Source organism: Lissotriton vulgaris, chromosome 12, assembly GCF_964263255.1.
Source record: "Lissotriton vulgaris chromosome 12, aLisVul1.2, whole genome shotgun sequence".
NCBI classification, from domain to species: Eukaryota; Metazoa; Chordata; class Amphibia; order Caudata; family Salamandridae; genus Lissotriton; species Lissotriton vulgaris.
This window is the reverse complement of record NC_141700.1, coordinates 718,383,390-718,404,354: the sequence shown is the minus strand read 5'-3', so window position 1 is coordinate 718,404,354 and position 20,965 is coordinate 718,383,390. Positions and strand designations below refer to the sequence as shown.

The window sequence follows — 20,965 nt, the reverse complement described above, 5'->3', positions numbered from 1 at the left end:
TAAACTAGGCAAGTGAGTTACAGAAAGAGGCAAGAGAAATACAGAAAGAAGCAAGAGAAGTGCAGAAGTAAGCAAGTGAGGTGCAGAAAGAAGAGAGTGAGGAAAAGAGGTACAATAAAAGGCAAGACAGGCACAAAAAGGTACAAGAGATGTGAAGAAAGAAGCAAGATATTTGCAGATATTGGCAAAAGAGGTGCAGAAATTGGTAAGGGAGGTGCAGAAAGAGACAAGAGAGGTGCATAAAGAGGCAAGAGGTGTACAGAAAGAGGCAAGAGAGATGCACAAACAGAAAGAGGCAAGAGAGAGGCACAAACAGGCAAGAGAGATGCATAAGGAGTAAAGAAGGCAAGATTGGTGCAGAAAGAGGGAAGAGGGGTGCAGAAAGAGGCAAGAGGGGTGCAGAAAGAAGCAAGAGAGGTACAGAAAGAGGGAAGAGGGCTGCAGAAAGAGGCACAAGGGGTACAGAAAGAAACAAGAAAGGTGCCAAAAGAAGCAAGAGAAGTGCAGAAAAAGGAACAGAGGTGCAGAAAGAGGCAAGAGTGGTACAGAAAGAGGGTTGAAGGATGCGGTAAGAGCAAGGGGGTGCAGAAAGAAGCATGAGAGGTACAGAAAGAACCAAGAGAAGCACAGGAAGAGGCAAAGGAGGTGAGGAAAGAACAGAGGTGCAGAAAGAACCAAGAGAAATGAAGTAAAAGGCAAGAGAGTATAGAAAGAAGCAAGAGAGGTACAGAAAGAGGGAATAGGGCTGCATAAAGAAGCAGGAGGGGTGCGTAAAGGAGCAAGAGAAATGCAAAAAAGAAACAGAGATTCAGAATGAGGCAAGAAAGATGCAGAAAGAGGAAAGAATGATGCAATGAGAGACATTTAAAAAACCTAGAAATTCACTGAAAAAACCATAGGTTTTAGGGGTGTTATAGTTAGCTGGACATTTCACTTGTACAAAACCATTGAAATTCCTCAGATATAGTTAGTTGCACTCACTATATCTCGCGCGCCCCAATCCACTGCTCATGATGTCACATGTTACATCTTTCATGACATGGTCAGTGACATCACTGATGGCATCTCAAATGACATCACTGATGACATCACTGATGACATCATCCATGTGGCAATCAGATACACCTCGACCCCCGGGATGCAGTTTCTGGACAAGTAGTCCAGAAACTGCATCCAAAACCGAATGGCTATCACCACTGAAAGGATTTTTCCGTTGTAGTTCCTGTCGGGCTAGCAAATTCGGGGTGAACACCTCTACCTATGTCACCTCGTTTGATGCAATCCCTTTAGCCATAAAAGGCCATTTAACTTGCCGCACAGACCTGGCGGTATATGTACTACGGTGCAGTTGCAACCTAGTGTACGTGGGCAGCACGAAGCTGGCAGTCCATGTTCGCATCTCGCAACATTTACGGGTGATAGTTAATGCCGACCAAAGCTACCCTGTAGCTCGACATTTTCAAACTACACATGGGAAAGATGTATCACACCTTAAGTACATTGTGATTGATGCAATAACCCCCAGCAAAAAAAGGTGGTGACAAAGAGAAGACTCTAAGACAATTGGCCGGAGTGGTCGCTCCCAGTGCCCCTGGCGTCCACTGGTATCGTTGTGCAACGCTTTTTGTCAATTTCACCTCCTTATTATTGCCTACAGCTCTGCCTGGCTGCCGCTTTGCTTTTTATGCGCTTTGGCTTTCTGATAGTAAATTAATCGGCTGTGTTAGCGCGTTCTCCCCAAGCGCTCTGTTGTGCTCCCCCCTCCTCCATTTTGTTTGTTGTTGTCGCCTTGTGCAACCCGCCCCGCCTCCCAGCTGAGCCGCCCTCCCACAGACTACAAACAGCGCTTCCCTACCTAGAAGCGCTGTGACTCGCTCTTCGCTTTGGCCGGAGTGGTCGCTCCCAGTGCCCCTGGCGTCCACTGGTATCGTTGTGCAACGCTTTTTGTCAATTTCACCTCCTTATTATTGCCTACAGCTCTGCCTGGCTGCCGCTTTGCTTTTTATGCGCTTTGGCTTTCTGATAGTAAATTAATCGGCTGTGTTAGCGCGTTCTCCCCAAGCGCTCTGTTGTGCTCCCCCCTCCTCCATTTTGTTTGTTGTTGTCGCCTTGTGCAACCCGCCCCGCCTCCCAGCTGAGCCGCCCTCCCACAGACTACAAACAGCGCTTCCCTACCTAGAAGCGCTGTGACTCGCTCTTCGCTTTGGCCGGAGTGGTCGCTCCCAGTGCCCCTGGCGTCCACTGGTATCGTTGTGCAACGCTTTTTGTCAATTTCACCTCCTTATTATTGCCTACAGCTCTGCCTGGCTGCCGCTTTGCTTTTTATGCGCTTTGGCTTTCTGAAAGTAAATTAATCGGCTGTGTTAGCGCGTTCTCCCCAAGCGCTCTGTTGTGCTCCCCCCTCCTCCATTTTGTTTGTTGTTGTCGCCTTGTGCAACCCGCCCCGCCTCCCAGCTGAGCCGCCCTCCCACAGACTACAAACAGCGCTTCCCTACCTAGAAGCGCTGTGACTCGCTCTTCGCTTTGACCGGAGTGGTCGCTCCCAGTGCCCCTGGCGTCCACTGGTATCGTTGTGCAACGCTTTTTGTCAATTTCACCTCCTTATTATTGCCTACAGCTCTGCCTGGCTGCCGCTTTGCTTTTTATGCGCTTTGGCTTTCTGATAGTAAATTAATCGGCTGTGTTAGCGTGTTCTCCCCAAGCGCTCTGTTGTGCTCCCCCCTCCTCCATTTTGTTTGTTGTTGTCGCCTTGTGCAACCCGCCCCGCCTCCCAGCTGAGCCGCCCTCGCCCCTCCCCCTCCAACATCCATATATGACAGAAGTTCCCGCGTGCAGCGTCCACGCGCAGCGACCGCGCCCAATCCGCGCCGAAGGTGCGCCAAAGGTAAGCCCGTCTACGCCCGTCCGCGCCTGGACCGCGCCCAGCGCCAGACCCCCTGCCCCTCGCGCTGCCCAGCCCTCCCGCATTACCTACGATGCCGCCACCCTCCTAGCCCTTAACCCCGGTCGCGCCCCCAACTGCGTCCAAGCCGCTCCTGGACACACTCATGGACCTTTCTCTTGCCACTCCTGCAAACATCCCCGCTACGACCACACCACAGATTCCCGACCCCAATCACCTACAATGCATCCTTCTCAACACCCGATCGGTCCACAGACACGCCATTGACCTATGGAATCTACTAGACACCATCTCTCCAGACGTCGCCTTCCTAACAGAAACATGGATGAACGCTTCCTCCGCCCCAGACATCACCATTGCCATCCCTGAAGATTATAAGATCACACGCAAGGACCGTACCGGCCACACAGGAGGAGGAATCGCTATCGTCCATAAAAAATCAATCCGCATCTCAACCAGCTCTGACGTCAACCTCGCCAACTCTGAACACCTTCACTTCCAGATCCACATCGACCCCAAGACCACACTCAGAGGCACCCTCCTCTACAGACCACCAGGACCCCGCGCAAAATTCAGTGAAGACATCACGGACTTCATCACTCCACACGCGCTCCCCTCCAAAGATTACATCCTTCTGGGAGACCTCAACTTTCACCTTGAAAAGAACAACAACCGCAACACCACCACCCTCTTGGACAACCTCGCCAACCTCGGACTTAAACAACTGGTCACTTCCCCCACCCACATCGCAGGTCACACACTCGACCCCATCTTCACCTCCAGCAATCATGTCTCCTTCAGCCATACTACGGATCTCCTCTGGACTGACCACAGCTGCGTTCACTTCACCTACAACAATCCGAAACCCATCAACCACCTCCAACCAACTCTGCAAAGAAACTGGAACAAAATCACCATCGACCAGATCTCCTCATCGCTCCTTCTAAACACCCCAGCCCACTCTTCTAACCCAGACCAAGCCGCCGCCAACTTCACCCTATGGTTATCCAACACCGCCGACACCTTAGCACCACTGAAAAAACGTCAAAGCAAACCTGGCAGCAAGAAGGCCTCATGGTTCAACGATGATCTTAAGAAGTCCAAGAAACTCTGCCGCTCCCTTGAAAAGGCCTGGAAAAAAGACCCAACCACCAACACCAAGGACGCCTTCAAAAACGTCACCCGCATACACCACCAACTAATCCGAAAGGCCAAGAAAACAGCATTCAAGGATCGACTAGACAACAACGCCCACAACAGCAAGGAACTTTTCAACATCGTCAAGGAATTTACCAATCCCTCGGCCAACTCCAACGACATCACCCCCTCTCAAGCCCTCTGCGACTCCCTAGCCTCATTCTTCCACAACAAAATTGCAGACATCCACAACAGCTTCGACAACCAACCCGGAGACCAACCCACCCAACCATATGATGAACATTCTCCCCCCTTGAACACCCTTAACGACTGGAACCCAATCTCCACTGAGGACACCATCCGCCTGATGAACTCCATCCACTCAGGATCCCCCACAGACCCATGTCCTCACCACATCTTCAACAAAGCAGACTCCGTCATAGCACCGCACCTCCGAGACGTCATCAACTGCTCCTTCAACTCCGCCACCTTCCCGGAAAGCTGGAAACACGCTGAACTCACCGCCCTTCTGAAAAAACCCACAGCGGACCCCACCGAACTCAAAAATTACCGCCCCATATCACTCCTTCCTTTCCCGGCCAAAGTCATCGAGAAAGCTGTCAACAACCAGCTCGCCGCTTTCCTCGAAGCCAACAAATCCCTCGACTCCTCACAATCTGGCTTCCGAGCAAAACACAGCACTGAGACCGCCCTCATCGCAGCAACAGACGACATTCAAACTCTACTGGATAATGGAGACACAGTCGCCCTCATCCTCCTCGACCTCTCCGCAGCCTTCGACACAGTCTGCCACAGCACCCTTTTACAACGCCTCAGAAACATCGGAATACAAGGAAAAGCACTTGAATGGATCACCTCGTTCCTCACCGGAAGAACCCAGAGAGTCCGCCTTCCACCATTCAAGTCCGAGGCCTCTGAAGTCATCTGTGGCGTACCACAAGGATCCTCACTCAGTCCCACCCTCTTCAACGTATACATGAGCCCCCTCGCGGCCATCGCACGCCAACACAACCTCAACATCATCTCTTACGTGGATGACACTCAACTGATCCTTTCTCTCACCAATGACCCCAACACCGCCAAAACTAACCTACACGAAGGAATGAAAGAAGTTGCCGAATGGATGAAACACAGCCGTCTGAAACTGAACTCAGATGAAACAGAAGTCCTCATCTTAGGTACATCCCCCTCTGCATGGGACGACTCTTGGTGGCCGGAAGCCCTTGGAAAAGCACCCATCCCGACAGACCACGCACGGAACCTAGGCGTTATCCTGGATTCTTCACTTTCAATGAACAGACAAGTCAGCGCCGTATCCTCATCCTGCTTCAACATTCTTCGCATGCTCAAAAAAACATTTCGCTGGATCCCCACCGAAACCAGAAAAACAGTCACCCATGCTCTGGTCACGAGCCGACTGGACTACGGAAACACCCTCTACGCAGGTACTCCCGCTAAACTCCAGAAGAAACTCCAACGAATCCAAAACGCCTCAGCCAGGATCATATTAGCTTCCCGCGTAACGAACACATCTCTGGTCACCTGAAAGACCTCCACTGGCTACCCGTCAATAAGAGGATCACTTTCCGACTGCTAACCCACGCACACAAATCACTCTACGACATCGGACCAGAATGCCTCAACTCACGACTGTCCTTCTACACCCCCTCCCGCCAACTACGTTCTTCCAACCAAGCCCTCGCCACTGTACCTCGCATCAACAAGACAACCATGGGAGGCAGATCCTTCTCATACCTGGCTGCTAAAACATGGAACTCACTCCCCACTTACCTTCGCCTTACCCAGAACCACCTAGCATTCAGAAAGCAACTTAAAACGTGGATATTTGACAAGTAATCCTCTTCCCCTCCCTAAGCGCCTTGAGACCCTCTGGGTATGTAGTGCGCTATATAAATTCTTTGACTTGACTTGACTTGACATATATTGTCCAACTCAACAGCAAGGCCCCAGGAGGCCTTAACATGGGGGAAGACTTACGAAACGTCTTAGAAGTATGTTCGTCCCATTCCGCATCATAGCATGGACTTAGATCAAGTCTAGCTATGGTAGGGAGTGATATTTTATTGGCAGCAAGTTATGACAGGAAAGACTGAGGGCTCTCAGCGTTTATTCTATAATTCTAATATGTACTTTATTATGTATTCCCGGATCCCTTCCTAGCAAATATGAGAGTTAAGAAACTTGGTTACATTTACAAAGAGCACTTTAGCACTAATTTTTCATTTAATTTCACACTATTTTTAGCACTTCATTAATACTTTAGGATCAGTACCCTCGCATCGCCATGTATAAGCTGGATATCCATGACGAGTTCACCCAATAAGAAACACCATAGTAGTGGGGGTGTACGACACATAGAGAGTGTAGGATAGAACATTTTGGCATTGGGGCCATTAACCATATGATATTTGGGTATAGATGAACGGCTAAGTAGTGGACACATACTATAGTAATCAGCTATTTCCTTATGAGGTATGAAAAGATATGTTGGCATTATATATGGCGACAATAAGCACATATGACAAAATATTAACTAATATTCTAAACACACATTTGAATATGGGCGTGAATTTAGCATCACTTATGCAAATGGTGTCATGAGTAAGAACATATGATGCATTATTCAGCATCAGCGGGTGCCGTTAACAGCCCAATCATGAGGCGAAACGATCATAGCTTTGCGTTACATAAGAGTCGGTTTAAAACATTTTGCATTTGTACAGACAATGGATTTTAACGATGTACCTTGCATTTTAGTGCACTAATGTATGCCTTTCAAATGGGACTTAATTCACCCAGTATAAAATATTGACTGCTGTAAAATGATTGACACTTAACTGTATTTCGGGTCATGAATTTGCAAAATGCACATAAGCACTTTAACAAATATGTAGCAATAGATATAAAGTGTCAGCCATAACATGCTTAGTACGATTACTCATGTATATAGTACATGCTAACCTTTTGTCCTTTGCACTTTAAAATGGCGCCCGCATTAGCAACAAAGAGCTGGCAGTTTTGTTACATAGTCATATCTCTGTGTTTATGCATGATTACTGTTTGGCGCAAAACGAATAGGGGATCCTTTTAAAGCACAGTACCTAATCACCGTTCAACATCAGTGAGCAAGGGCATGGACGTGCCCGAAACGCGTCTGACGATATGCACCACTTAATGCACGAATAAAAGCAGTCATAAAGAAGAAGCCTGACTCTGGCTCATTATTGCTGTCTGCGTACCTGTCTGTGCACGAGGCTCTCTAGAGGCAAGTTGGATCGTATATATATATATAAATATATATATAGGGGATGGGCTCTATAGGTGTGCTTAGACATGGTGCTCCTCAGTTGCAGGGTCGAGGTAGACCCGAGAAAATAAACAGCTGTATACCTACAGCCCTGAGTGCCTGCTTTCTTCTTTGGTGGAGCAGGACTGTTTTTTGTATATATACACACATATATATATATATATATATATATATATATATATATATATATATATATATATATATATATATATATATATATGTATGTATGTATGTATATATATATACATATATATACATTTTATATCCAAATACCTCCTCCTTCCAGAAGTAAACCAGGACACCCGGAATTTGTTTGCAGATTTTATTCGGCAGATGAAAAAAGTGCGACGCGTTTCGCCGATAAGGCTTGCTCACGCTCCTTAACATCTGACTAAGAGAACAGAACTAAGAGACTTTTTTAAACCATTTCCTATGTTTTTACAGAAAGTCTGATAGTAACCAACCATGTGATATAAGATGTCGAGAACTTTTCAATTTATAGGAACACCCTGCAAACATTGGGACCATGTGGATAACACATTTAATATACATTATGCCCACTTGGGCTCAATTTCAGAACTATGTGACATTTGACAATAATGAGGTCATTAGTAGAATTGTACGTTGATACATATACTTGTACACGGACTATGCCAACTGGGGCTTAGCTTTCCAATGTATTTACTTTCTATGACGCAATGAATTTCTCATGTTGTCCAGCGGATAAGTGTACTTCATTGTAACACCTCCTACGATGCATTTTATTTGTGCCCACTAGGGCAGAATTGCAGGGTAGTGGCTCATAGACATAGGCTTAACATCTAGCTTATAGACCACAGAGAGCCAACATCTATTGATATATGTAACGATGTCCGTGGTTGGAACTATTATGTTTTGCGCCATATATATATTTTTTGCGTTAAACAATGACATATTGCACATGATTGTGTATCTGTTGCCGCTTTTGATTTTAAAATTGTATTTTCAATTAGAATCTGACATATAATGATGTATTTTCTGTTCCAATATGTCCGCTATACTTTCACGTATGGGTGTATATGGATAGTCCTACTTCTATGACAAGCAATTGACAATTTAAAAGGACTATGTTTTGGAGTTCACAGCAAACGTGAACAAGCCGTGAGGGGAAACGCGTTGTTTGTTTTTGCTGCCAAATAAATTTTCAAGCACAGCAAACTCCTGGTGTGTCGTTTACGTATTTTCCTGATGGGAGAATGTTTGGAGAAAGATATTGGGTTTTCCGGAATCCTAGAAACGACCCACTCGTGAGCGGGTACTGGCTTTCACCGGGAATCTGTGTTTGATATATATATATATATATATATATATATATATATATATATATATATATATATATATATAATATCCAAATACCTCCTCCTTCCAGAAGTAAACCAGGACACCCGGAATTTGTTTGCAGATTTTATTCGGCAGATGAAAAAAGTGTGACGCGTTTCGCCGATAAGGCTTGCTCACGCTCCTTAACATCTGACTAAGAGAACAGAACTAAGAGACTGGATTAATACAGATATGTGAACAGCCATGCATAATCTTTTGTAGCCATAGGTACTATACCTAAAATTTTGAGTTACATTTTTCTAAAATTAAGAACTGTGGCTAATCGGTGTTATTGCAACTGTTGTGACATACATAATGTACAAATGGTTAAAATATGGTACTATACCTACAATGATAGACAGCTAATTGTGTGTCTTAATCAGCGCAGTTGCATTATAGCAATAGTCTCATTCAATCATATACACATTCATACCTGTCATAAAAGTGGTGACTTTGTGATGAAAATATATTTAAACTACCAATCCCTGAATGCAAAGGGACGGGTAATGATGCATAGCCTTTATAAACCAGTAAAACAGTAGTGCCACCTACCGTGAGAAAGGGCGTGTGCCCGAAACGCGTCGGTGTGACAGACTGATGGCGGTGGAGTTTGCTGAATAAACAAGCCAACTTAATCACAATTCCTGAGTGCGGCGTTTTGCTTTGCAGAATTTTAAATATATATATATATATATATATATATATATATATATATATATATATATATATATATATATATATATATATATATATAAATGGTTTATCCTTAAAAGGAAAAAGGTGGTTGCATACTAAGTTTTTCTTTATTCTGAAAAATCATTGTGTTTGCTAACATTGATTTTAGGGACCACACACTGAAATTCTTTTCTTTGGGTTTTTAGGCATATTTATAAGTTATCTGCTATAGGCAATAGGAGTACTAAACAATAAGCATACAAAAGAAAAAGTATATTGTCTGGTAGAAGTGGTGTTCGAACTAGCTTTCTCCAGATTGATGATGGTTTCATCTACCCATGTCCACATTAAAAAGAGTACAGCTCAGACAGCAAACCTGTTCCATGTGTTCAATAACATTCAATGGTCCCTTTTCAGGTGAATCACTTTAACACTATGTTTGATCTGGAAGGAACATTCCTAGATTGCATCATATACAAGAAATAAGCCCAAAATCGCCAGTTGAGATAGAGCTTTATGAGACTTGGAAACACCTGCCAATATTTCCCCAATAGTGGCTTCATGGAATAGATTGATTTATTAATGTATGGAATGTGTCGATATGATCAACTACGAATTTAGAAAGACACCGAGTTGGTTGCAATGTAACATCTCTACCCATAACAAATGCAGAATACACCGCAACAATGCATTCAAGCAGCACAACACATTAAATTGGCCATACTAAAGGTGGGCAAATGCTACACTAAGTCAGTAAAGTATGGCATATATGAGAGCCTGAGGTTAAATTTGGTGCTCAGAATCTTTCTTTTTGTGACCAAAGTCCTCCTAGGCATAGCTAAACTCATGTTTTGGAGCGGGGTAGGTGATAGGGGGTGGGATGTCAAGAGACCTTGGGTGATGGCAGCAGAGAGTGAGACTAGCAGGATCCAGGAATTTGCTGCCACAAAGGGCTGTTGGAGTTGTCCCTGTTAAAAAAATCATTGTGAGCATTGAACTTGGAAGGTTTCATTTCTAAACAAATCCTTTTCAAAGTTCAACCTTGCAAAGCGTGCAAGGTTTTGTCTTGCAATGCTTGAGCTCTTGACAGAGCCTTGTACAGAGTTGAACTTTGGGAATTTTATAACTAATCTAGTCAAAAGTGCTGAAAATTGATTCTTTTAGAGCCCATGCCATAGCACCATGGTACTCTGACAATACCTCAATAAAACAGAGATGGCATCAATTCACTTTATCTGTATCTTTATAGACCTTATACTACTTGAGTGATTTTGTTTTCAGAGCTACGATTTTTGTGCCTATATTATGTAACTACATATATTTATGCTGTAATGGCTGTGCCAAAAACATATTAGCACGCAAGATAATCTAGTAATTCCAAAAATGACAAAATTAAGTTGTGAGTAAGACATCAGGTTTGTGAATTGGGTATTATGTTCTAAATTAGACAGAAAGAGCACCTGTCCCTTCAGGGAGTTCCACGGTGAGATATCCCTCAATCCAGCGGTAGCAGGGGAAGCGGTAGATCTTTCGTGCGGGAGATTCCACAGTGACTTGGTTGCAGAACCAGCTGTCCTCAGGGAAGAAGGAAAAGGGCTCTTTGTGAAGGCGGATGATTTGGATATCCCCCAAGTCCTTTTTTTCATGGATGTGGTACACGTCGGTCTGAAAATCAAGAAAACCAGCAGCATTATTTTACTGGACAATTTTCTATTTAGATAACACCAGCCACCAGGACATTTAAATATCAGCAATAATTACATTGCTCAAATTCTTCTCTGACTAATTTTATGTTACAATAGGTAGAAAAATAAGCAATTGGTTTGCTAATAAATTTAAATCTTCCCGAAGGAAAACAATTGTAAAACATTTTTACAATTACAATTAATCATCTCAAATAACAAGTGTTGTTAGATTACGCACCCATGCAAGAAATTCCACTTACATTTCATAACTTGATTTCCAAGACATTGTTTTTCAGTCTTGTTTGCTAATTTTATGTAAGGAATTGAAATTCTATATGCCCCAGTAGTACTAAGGGGTCCAGTGTCCAAACGTATGATGCAACAGGAGCCAGGAAAAGCTATTCAGTAGCTTGACAGCAGGGATTTTCCCAAGAGAGAAAGTAATGTTATATGAAGTGTCAGGTTGTTAACACAATAACCTCTAAAATGGAAAAGGCTTGATTTTGTAGAAAATATGGTCAAACTCCGAACTCTTTACAAAAATGGTGACATTGGACAGTTTGTAGCACACCATTTAACAATCCAGAGCCATACTGTGAAGGATTTCATTTCACAGAGAACCATTGTCAAGATTTGGGTCAATTTAGGATAAAAAGCACAGTTGCTGGTGAGAATAGAAAAGGGCAACACGCTTTCAGAAAGGGACAATTTAAGAAATTTTCTTATAAATGCAAATACCTCATGGCATTTCTATGGAGATACCTCCACTGGGAGGTTAGCTAAATTTGTATAGCCCTTACTTGGGAGTGAGTATGAAGGCAGCGTCAAACACGTCACAAGGTTAATTTCTTTTGACCCAATTTTTTTAGCTTAAATTCACCAGGCTTTTGATGGAACCTTTAAAAAAATATATCTAAACCTCAGTCCTGTGTGAAAAGATGCCATGCAAAAATCACATTTAATGTTTGTATTTTTTGTTATAAAAGACTAAACTCGTTCTTTGGACCTATTAGCTCTTTACACTTCCATGTGGAGCATTTACTGAAAATTCTACTATATGCAACAAAACTAAAATTATGCATTTAGATGATTTTTGAAGACTTCCGATTTTAAAAGGGTGTTAAACTGATGAAAGCCCTTCACCATGAAAGTTTTTTTTTATCAAATCATGCTGCATTGCCATGTATACAATAAATGACATTTACATGATCAAGACCGACATTTAATGAAACAAGCCAGAAGTGAATACATTTCAGAAATACTGAGTTTTAGAAATTGGGTTTCGAGGTTGACACAGTGCCCAAGCAGGAGCCGCAATCCTAGCCAGGGTAAGTCATATACACATCAGAGATTACCTTTGCTCACTCTCTGGTATCGTGGCACAGAGCAGTCAGGCTAATCTAAAGAGGCAATGTGTAAAGTTTATTTGCAACACACACACAGTAACAGAATGAATACAAAAACAAAGAGACTCTGCACATGTTTACAAAAATAGATTATTATAGTCTGAACAAAGCAAGACCAAAACAACAAAAATAATAAATGCAGTGTAGCGCTCAGAAGCAAATTCCTCTGAAAATAGGTTATCTGGTTGTGCTGGACCAGAACAAAGTCAAAGTTCGGGCTGACCGTGATGGAGTGCCGACTGACTGCAGGACTCATGCAGGCCCATGTGAACAAACCAGCTTTACTGGTTGCAACAGCGAGATGCATTATGGAATGCATAGATCCTGGTACTGCAGTCAAAGGTTGTGTAGATCTTTTCTACCTGGTTATGGCGATGCCTTATTTCCAGGGATGGGTGCTAGAGTCAAGGTGCATTGAGCGATGCACTGGGTTTCCCCATACAGTCAAGGGAATGTATCGATCTCACCAAGCTGCAGCAGCACCGATACGCTGTACAAAGCATTGATCTCTGGTGGCAAAGCAATTGTTCTGATGTGAAGCAACGATTCTCACTCCCGCAACCAGGTCGATGCACCATTCTACTATCCGCAGACAAGAGATGCATCAAAATCTGTGTTGTAAGTATCTGGTGTTGCTGCAGAAAGATTGCCCGGATTGCTCTCTGCCTCGAAAACGCTGCTGTTGGGTTTCCTGTCACTGCGACCTTGCCCGCCCGCCTCCCGCTCTCTGAAACACTCACCGGCAGTGAAGATAATACCGAGTGGAGCGCGGCGCTGAGGCAAGGAAACTACGTTTCCCATCAACCCCAGCGGCACCGGCGGCGTCAGTTTCGCGCCAGGAGGCGCAGAAATACGGAGACACCCCGGCCGAGGGGGTGTTGCTGCAGAAAGATTGCCCGGATTGCTCTCTGCCTCGAAAACGCTGCTGTTGGGTTTCCTGTCACTGCGACCTTGCCCGCCCGCCTCCCGCTCTCTGAAACACTCACCGGCAGTGAAGATAATACCGAGTGGAGCGCGGCGCTGAGGCAAGGAAACTACGTTTCCCATCAACCCCAGCGGCACCGGCCGCGTCAGTTTCGCGCCAGGAGGCGCAGAAATACGGAGATACCCCCGCCTCGCGGGAAGCGAGCGGGACGCCGGGCTAAGCCCGGGCAAAGGGCGGGCCCTCAGTGGCCGAGGTAGGCTGGGCTGGGCCCGGTTATTGTCACTCATTATTCGCTTATATGAACTTGCTTTTAATCCTGCTTGTTTGAGGACGAACCATGTATTGACATTAATCCTTAATCCATAATTCTTTTGCCAGATAGTGATTGCTGCCTCTCCAGGATTACATAACTTTTACTTTTTTACGCATTTTTAATCACTCACTGTATATTCTCCTCTGGAGGTTGACCACTTTGTTCAAGTTTATTTTGTGGAAAATCATACTGAAGATGTCAAAAATTTTACGCTCCGGAAGGGTAGTGGGAGAAAGATCTGGCAGAAAATTAGTCACTACTCGCACAAGAAATAAATCCGTGAACAACCCACCGTTGAAGGGTCAATGCCAACTCCTTGAACTCTGGGACTTATCAGCTATAAAAAAAGCCAAAATTGCTGCTCCAGAAATCTCTGATATTAAAGCCCAGGTTGTCCATATACCAGCCTCCACAGACCCTCGACTGCCTCTGGCCCAGCCAGCTGTCTTACATTCAATGGCGACGGGATCTTCCTCGCGGGATTCATTAGAGGGGAAGGTGATGGCTGTAGGTGAACCTGTGCATATACCCCCGATGCCCCAGTCCCCTCTGAATGATAGGCCGGGGGGTGACTTATCTGCACTATCGATCGACCTGGAACTCTGTGGTCGCTACGTAAGCCCAGCTAAAGTGGAGATTCGGGACCAGTTCAAGTCCTCAGGGGGTGCCACCCCGTCTGGGTTACTGCTGTATAGTAGCACCCCTTCGTTAAATGGCCATGAAATGTCTGACCTGTTAAATGCTTCAAGGAGCCCTGACCTTAATCTTTCGGGTAACCATTGCCCTGTGGAAGCATGTGAAAAACCGATCTCAGAGTCTATGATCGCTCTGGAACAACTTCTAGCCTCAATCTTATTTCTTCTGGGGAAATTTGTAGGCAGCTCGGACTGTATCTTGGAATCAGTCACCCAAATTCTAAAGACACTGCTGCAAAAATCGCCCGATATGAGGAGTGCTTCCCCCTCCAGGTCTGAACACAGCCTGCTTAAGGGGAAAACCAGAGATTCCAGAGGGGTACTTGATATGAAGGTTATAACTCCGACTTTGGAACCTCAGATTGATATGCCTTTAACTGCAGCTCCCAACTGTATTAAGAACTCAGCTCTGGAGATTGAGGAAGAAGACAAACCTTCGCCTGGCCCCAAAGTGGCCCAGGAGTTATTTCCTATTTTCATGCCTGAGAACGGAAAAGACCTCCTGGACGATAAACCGGAGGTAAAGGAAGGCAAGGAAAAAAATGGTAAACATAAAAATAATAAAGGGAACAAGAGGAAACCGATTCGAAAATACAGAAAGAAAAAGCAGCGCCGGATAATCTTCCAAAATATTTCAGCGGCAAGGGAGAATGATGAAATTGACGTGGAGCCCTCTTCTACTTCCCTAAAGGTGGACACTGATTTGAACTTATCTACCTTGACCTCTGTAAAGGGGGAAAATGAGCGATGTCCATCTATGCTTCAGGAAGTTACACCTCAAACGGGGGGTTCTCTCCCATGCTCTCCCTTACGGACTGCATCAGGAGCACCAATTTCATAGCCATCTGGGGCCCTTAATCCTTTGGCCCCCCCTTTTACTGTAGCGCTAGAGTCTGAAAACCGCTGCCCTTCGTTTCGTCCTCAAAACAACCCTAAGGCCCCGGTGGATGTGCTTGTGTTAGACTTTTTACCTTTATTTGATACTGACCTATTGTTAAACAGAGCTTGGCTTCTCAAACATTTTAGCGAGATAGAAAGTCTCTACCATATTCAATCTAGGGATATAGAATTGGTATCTCTGTTGGGTGGAGGTAGGGTATTGAGTATACGAGTGAAATTTTACTCGCCTATTATAGTAAACTTGATACTTGAACAAGCCGAGAATTTTCAGCGCATAGGTATTGACATTCTCCCTATTTCTAACCCAGGCAAGACAAATCTTTTGTTTGAAAAGGTGTTTGGGGGTGGCGAGCAAAACGGGGTAGCCTCTCCCCTTAGAGACCTAAAAATTTGGGTCTCTAGGGGAAAACGCTCAGTTTCGCACGTGAAGCCACTTCCGCTAACTCAGAATTCCTCTCTTATAGATGACAATAACCGGTGGAATTGGCTCCACAGTGCGCTATCAACAAAAACAAAGGATAACCCCAAATTGTTCCATCATCTTTAACACCTCATTAAAAATAATTTCCTGGAATGCGGCTGGGATCCACAGTAGCCCAGAGAAATTTGCCTTCTTATCTTCTCTGGGTGCTGACGTATTGTGTATTCAGGAAACATGGTGCACTGATATGTTAGCGCCACCAAAAGATTTTTATGTCCTGGAAGTACCCGCTGCTCCCTCTAAGAAAGGGCATGCCAGGGGGGGGATTGCTTGCTTATTGTCAAATAAACTGCAATGGAGATTCTCCCACTATATTGATCCAAGTAGAATTTTCCACACAATAACCATTGAAAATTTGTTCCATAACGGTATAACATTTCCTATTGTAATTTTTAATGTGTATATACCCCCAGAAGAGTGTTTTAATGCTAGTCTGCAGCAGGTTTTCCGATATATCGAACAGATTAAAAACACTCCATCCCCTCCGGAAATTTTGCTTGTAGGTGACTTGAATTGTAAAATCTCGAATGCTAGTCTGAAACTCTTCAGGAATAAAGTTAAGGAAGAGGTGCATTTTGTTCCTCAGACGCTCTTTCCTGATAAGTTGGTGACAAACAAAAGAGGGAAGATCTTGTTAAAAGAATTAGCGACCGGTGATGGTCTTATTTTAAACTGAAGATTTCCGTCTGACGTACCTGCTAATTATACTCATAAATCCCCCTTTGGGTCGTCTATTTTGGACTATGCTATCGCAGACTATGGCCTGTTTCCTTACATTCAGGACCTTAAGATTATACCTACGTCCCTCAGTGATCATAGTATATTGTTCTTAACAATGTCTTTAAATCCTTTGAATACTTTGTCTTGGTCGCTCAGTGGCAACGATGCTACCTTCCATGTTTCTTCTGGAAGGTGCTTTTGGAATTCTGCCGCTACTAATGGGGTACAGGACTTTCTGTCCGATACCCTAATGGTAATAAATGAGTGGAATGGTAGCGAATTAGTTTACTTTGAAGAATTTATGCGAAATATTATACTTTACGCAAAAAAAACTGTACCCCCTAAGAAAAGGGATGTGGTCCCTAATACATTGCGCATTCTGAATAGGGAAATAAATAAACTAGTCCGCGAACAGTACTTAGACAGAGTCTTGGAACGTGGGAAAGAAATTGCAAGGTTAAGAAGAAAGAGAAGCAGACTCAAGCTAAAAATTAAAAAGGAAAGGGAGGACAATGTTTGGATTAACCTGAGGGAATCTGTTGTACATGGCAAAATCAAAGATTTTTGGGCAATAATCGGAAAGGGGTGTGGTACGCGTCGAAGTCCCTCCCCTATTCCTATAGCGGAAGAGGTATGGACCTCCTATATCCGGGAGCTATATGCCGGGAAAGGGATTACAGGTGATGATAACTCTATATATGCTGCACCTGAAGACCCTGTATTTTACCCCTCAGAAAAAGAAATCGAGATGGCTATAAAGAATATGCGTCCTTCTGGGGCAATGGGCCTGGACGAACTCCCAATGACGGTCCTTAAACAAGATCCTTTAAGATGGAGTAAAATCCTGTATCCCCTGTTTAAAGCCTGTCATCTCTCCAAAACTGTACCTGCATCTTGGAGGGGAAGCATTTTGGTCCCCATTTTTAAGAAGGGGACTAGGGATAGCCCCAGTAATTACCGCCTGATTGCGCTCCTCGACTCCATCGGAAAGGTCTTTGCGAAATGTCTTCTTAGTTCCCTCTCCGATTGGGTCGAGGAGGGCAATATCTTGCCGTTTGAACAGACCGGCTTTCGTAGGGACCATGGAACGCTAGACAATCTCACCGCCCTTCATGTGATCACAGATAAATATGTCCAGGTGAGAGGAGGGGTGGTGTATGCCGCCTTTATTGATTTCTCCACAGCGTTCGATAAAGTAGATCGCGGAACGCTGTGGAGAAAATTGGCGAAGATTGGTGTCCCTACCCCCTTGTTGGAGTTGGTTCGGTCTCTACAGACTGAGACCTGGTGCAGGGTCTTAATGGGGGGCGAAAGGGGGCTTTCTGCGCAAATTCCATCTCTGAATGGCCTTAAACAAGGCTGCTTATTGGCTCCCCTTTTGTTCTCCTTATATACGGCTGACCTTCCCGCCGCCGTGTCTGCCAGTGAGGGGATTGCCCCGATGGTGGGAGGGACTCCAATATCCTGCCTGATGTATGCCGATGATGTGCTTATCCTCGACTTGACTCCTAAGGGTCTTGCGAATCGGCTACAGGCTCTTCATGCTTTCGCTGTAGATCATCGCATGAAGATTAATATTACCAAAAGTAAAGTGATGTGTATAGCTGGTAAGAAGAAGTGCCGCTCTACAAATTACGGTTGGGCTATCGGGGGACATAGATTGGAGGTCGTAAACTCCTATACTTTTTTGGGAAAAATATTTACGGCTAGTTTGAGTGAGAAGCTCCATATAGAGCATTGCTCCCGCAAGGCTCTTGCCCATGGCAATGGTTTAAAGTCACTATACCAGGCAACGGGGAAAAGGCATTTTTCCAGTCTTCTGGAAGTTTTTAGAGCAAAAATTCCCGCAACTATTTTGTATGGTATTGAACTAATAGAGGTGAAAAATTGGGACTTTTGCCACAAGATTGAGGGGAAACTCTTAAGATCCCTCTCTGCCCTAAATACTGCTTGCCCACTAGCTGCTTGCAGGCTTGACTTTGGACTCAGGAGTACCTGGGTACAGGGTCTATGTGCCTTAATAAGATGGGTGGCCAGTTTGGCTAGAGCGGGAGTAGGGACCATGCGAGTTCTCCTCAGAAGTGAACTATTGGGCAATTTCAAAGAGTTCTCTAAACTTGTAAGTAACTTTAGAAGGGCTGTAACGCTACTTAGACTAGATGAAAGTGTTCTGTTCTCCTATACTCCCTTACAGTTAAAACTTGTCCTAAAGGAGGCATCGTGGGAGTTTTGTTTTCTCTCTGATAAAAAGTCAGTTGGTGATAAAAGGAACGTGGAACCTCTCATTACTTCCTATATGTTGAAGCGGCCACAACCCTATGCTTTATGGAATCTGCCGCATGGTATTCGTAGATTTTGGTTTTTGCTACGTTATGATTTAATTCCACTAAATCTACTGCTATCCAAATGGTATGGCTCCTCTGCTTTGTGCAATTTATGTAAATTGAGCACCCAGGACTGTATGCATGTTCTATTGATTTGTCCCATGCTCCGTAATTTGCGCAATCAATGGTTAAAAGTAATTTGTCTTCGCCTTGGCATTGTCACTTTAAAGGGCTTTCTTCATGCACTTTATTGCCCTCCGAACGAAATGTTCTGTTTCCATATTTTTAACTTTTTTAAAGGATTTTTAGCTATTTATTAATATGTACCTGGAGACGCTTTGTATGTCCGACCTTTGGTAGATTATTTTTCTGTGTGTATCTATTGTGGATTGAATCTTGTTCCTCAAACATTTTGATTTCTTGTGTATTTGTTGTTGTTTATTGTATATTTTATGTGGCCCTCTTTGAGAGCCAAAACATAATAAAATAAATTTTGAAATTTTTATCTGGACCACTTCGAGAATACATAGGCCTGGCAGGGGAAGGCCTGAGACAGGTCTGAAAGGCTACTTCTCTGGGTGACACAATCAGTGCTGCTGTCCACTAATCACATTTTACTTTCAGGCCCTGCGTATTTGGTATACCACCTTACAAGGGACTTACAAGTAAATGAAATATACCAATCATGTATAAACTAATTGCATACATGTTTAGGGAAGAACCACATGCACTTTAGCACTGATCAGCAGTGGTAAAGGGCCCAGAGTGCTAAGGCCAACAAAATTAATCAGCAAACCATGGAGGTATAAAGCAAAAATATTGGGAAAAGACCACCCTAACGATGCCAGATCTAACACAGAGCATCTCTTTGATTCCCCAAAACAGGGTTTTGAGGGCTTATCCCCACATTAAATAAAACAAATGGGTTTGCATTTCTACCCTCTACAAAATACAACACTTTAGAATAGACTGGAGATTTACCCCACTAGTAAATAAATAAACTAACAAACAAGTCCTTGAGGGGATTTACCACCATAAAAATGTATAACTGTAAAGATAAATGTTGGTGAATTAGCAAATAGCTTTGTTTCTCCTTTCCTGCTCCATATCTATCTTGGCATGGATGGCACTTTGATAATCCTATGCTTAAAGACCTTGATAGAAAAGCAGACATTTGAGGTGAGCAGATCTAGAGTGTCGCTGATGTTGAGGGTGCTCGATACAGGAGCTGCTTTCCACCTAAACTTGAGAACTACCCAGAGTTCTCTGCTACTTTTTTGCATATCTATCTATCTATCTATCTATCTATCTATCTATCTATCTATCTATCTATCTATCTATCTATCTATCTATCTATCTACCTATATATCTATCTATATATCGATCTATCTATGTATCGATCTATCTATCTATCTATGTATCGATCTATGTATCTATCTATCTATCTATCTCTCTATGTATATTCTCTGAAAAAAACATAGTTTTCAAGCACGTTGTAGTTCGAAATTAGCATTTAATAAACCATTGAAATTCACTGAAAAACACATAGGTTTCAGGGACGCTCTAGTTAGAAAATATGCATGGAAAAAACCTTAGAAATTCACTGAAAAAAACATAGGTTTCAGGGACGTTATAGTTAGTTGGACATTTCACTCATACAAAACGATAGATATTCCCCTGTTATAGTTAGTTGAGCTAACTATAACTTGGTTAGCAGTTAAATGAGGATCTATAAGGGCAATTGATTGCTTGTCTGAGTATCTATATGGGTGCCCGAGTGTCTTTGTGGGTGGGTGGGGGGTGTGACTCTGTGCATAGATGTGTGAGTGGATAATTCACTGGGTATATGTGTTTAAGACTATCTGTGACAAGCTGTATGGCTGGGTGAGAATGTGCATGAGTGTGTTGATGAGTGAATGGATGCCTCAGTGGTACATGTGTGAGTAACTGCATATGTGAAAAGCATTATATCTGCATGTTGGAGTGTATAAATGACTACATGTGAGAGTGACTGATTGTAAGACTGCCTGTATGGATCAGTGTGTGCTTGTATTAGTTATTGTATTAGAGTGTAAGTATGTGTTAGTATATGTT

The 20,965-nt window shown here is 43.7% G+C and overlaps 1 protein-coding gene across 1 annotated transcript in view; it reads right to left on the bottom strand.

Annotated features, from left to right (window-relative positions):
- The window catches only part of LOC147678111 (hydroperoxide isomerase ALOXE3-like), a 168,419-nt gene that overhangs the window by 108,474 nt on the left and 38,980 nt on the right, over positions 1-20,965 (bottom strand). The window contains exon 2 of the mRNA XM_086945970.1: positions 10,883-11,087. Within this exon, the coding sequence (XP_086802096.1) occupies positions 10,883-11,087 (205 nt within the window). The remainder of the gene's footprint in view (positions 1-10,882; positions 11,088-20,965) is intronic.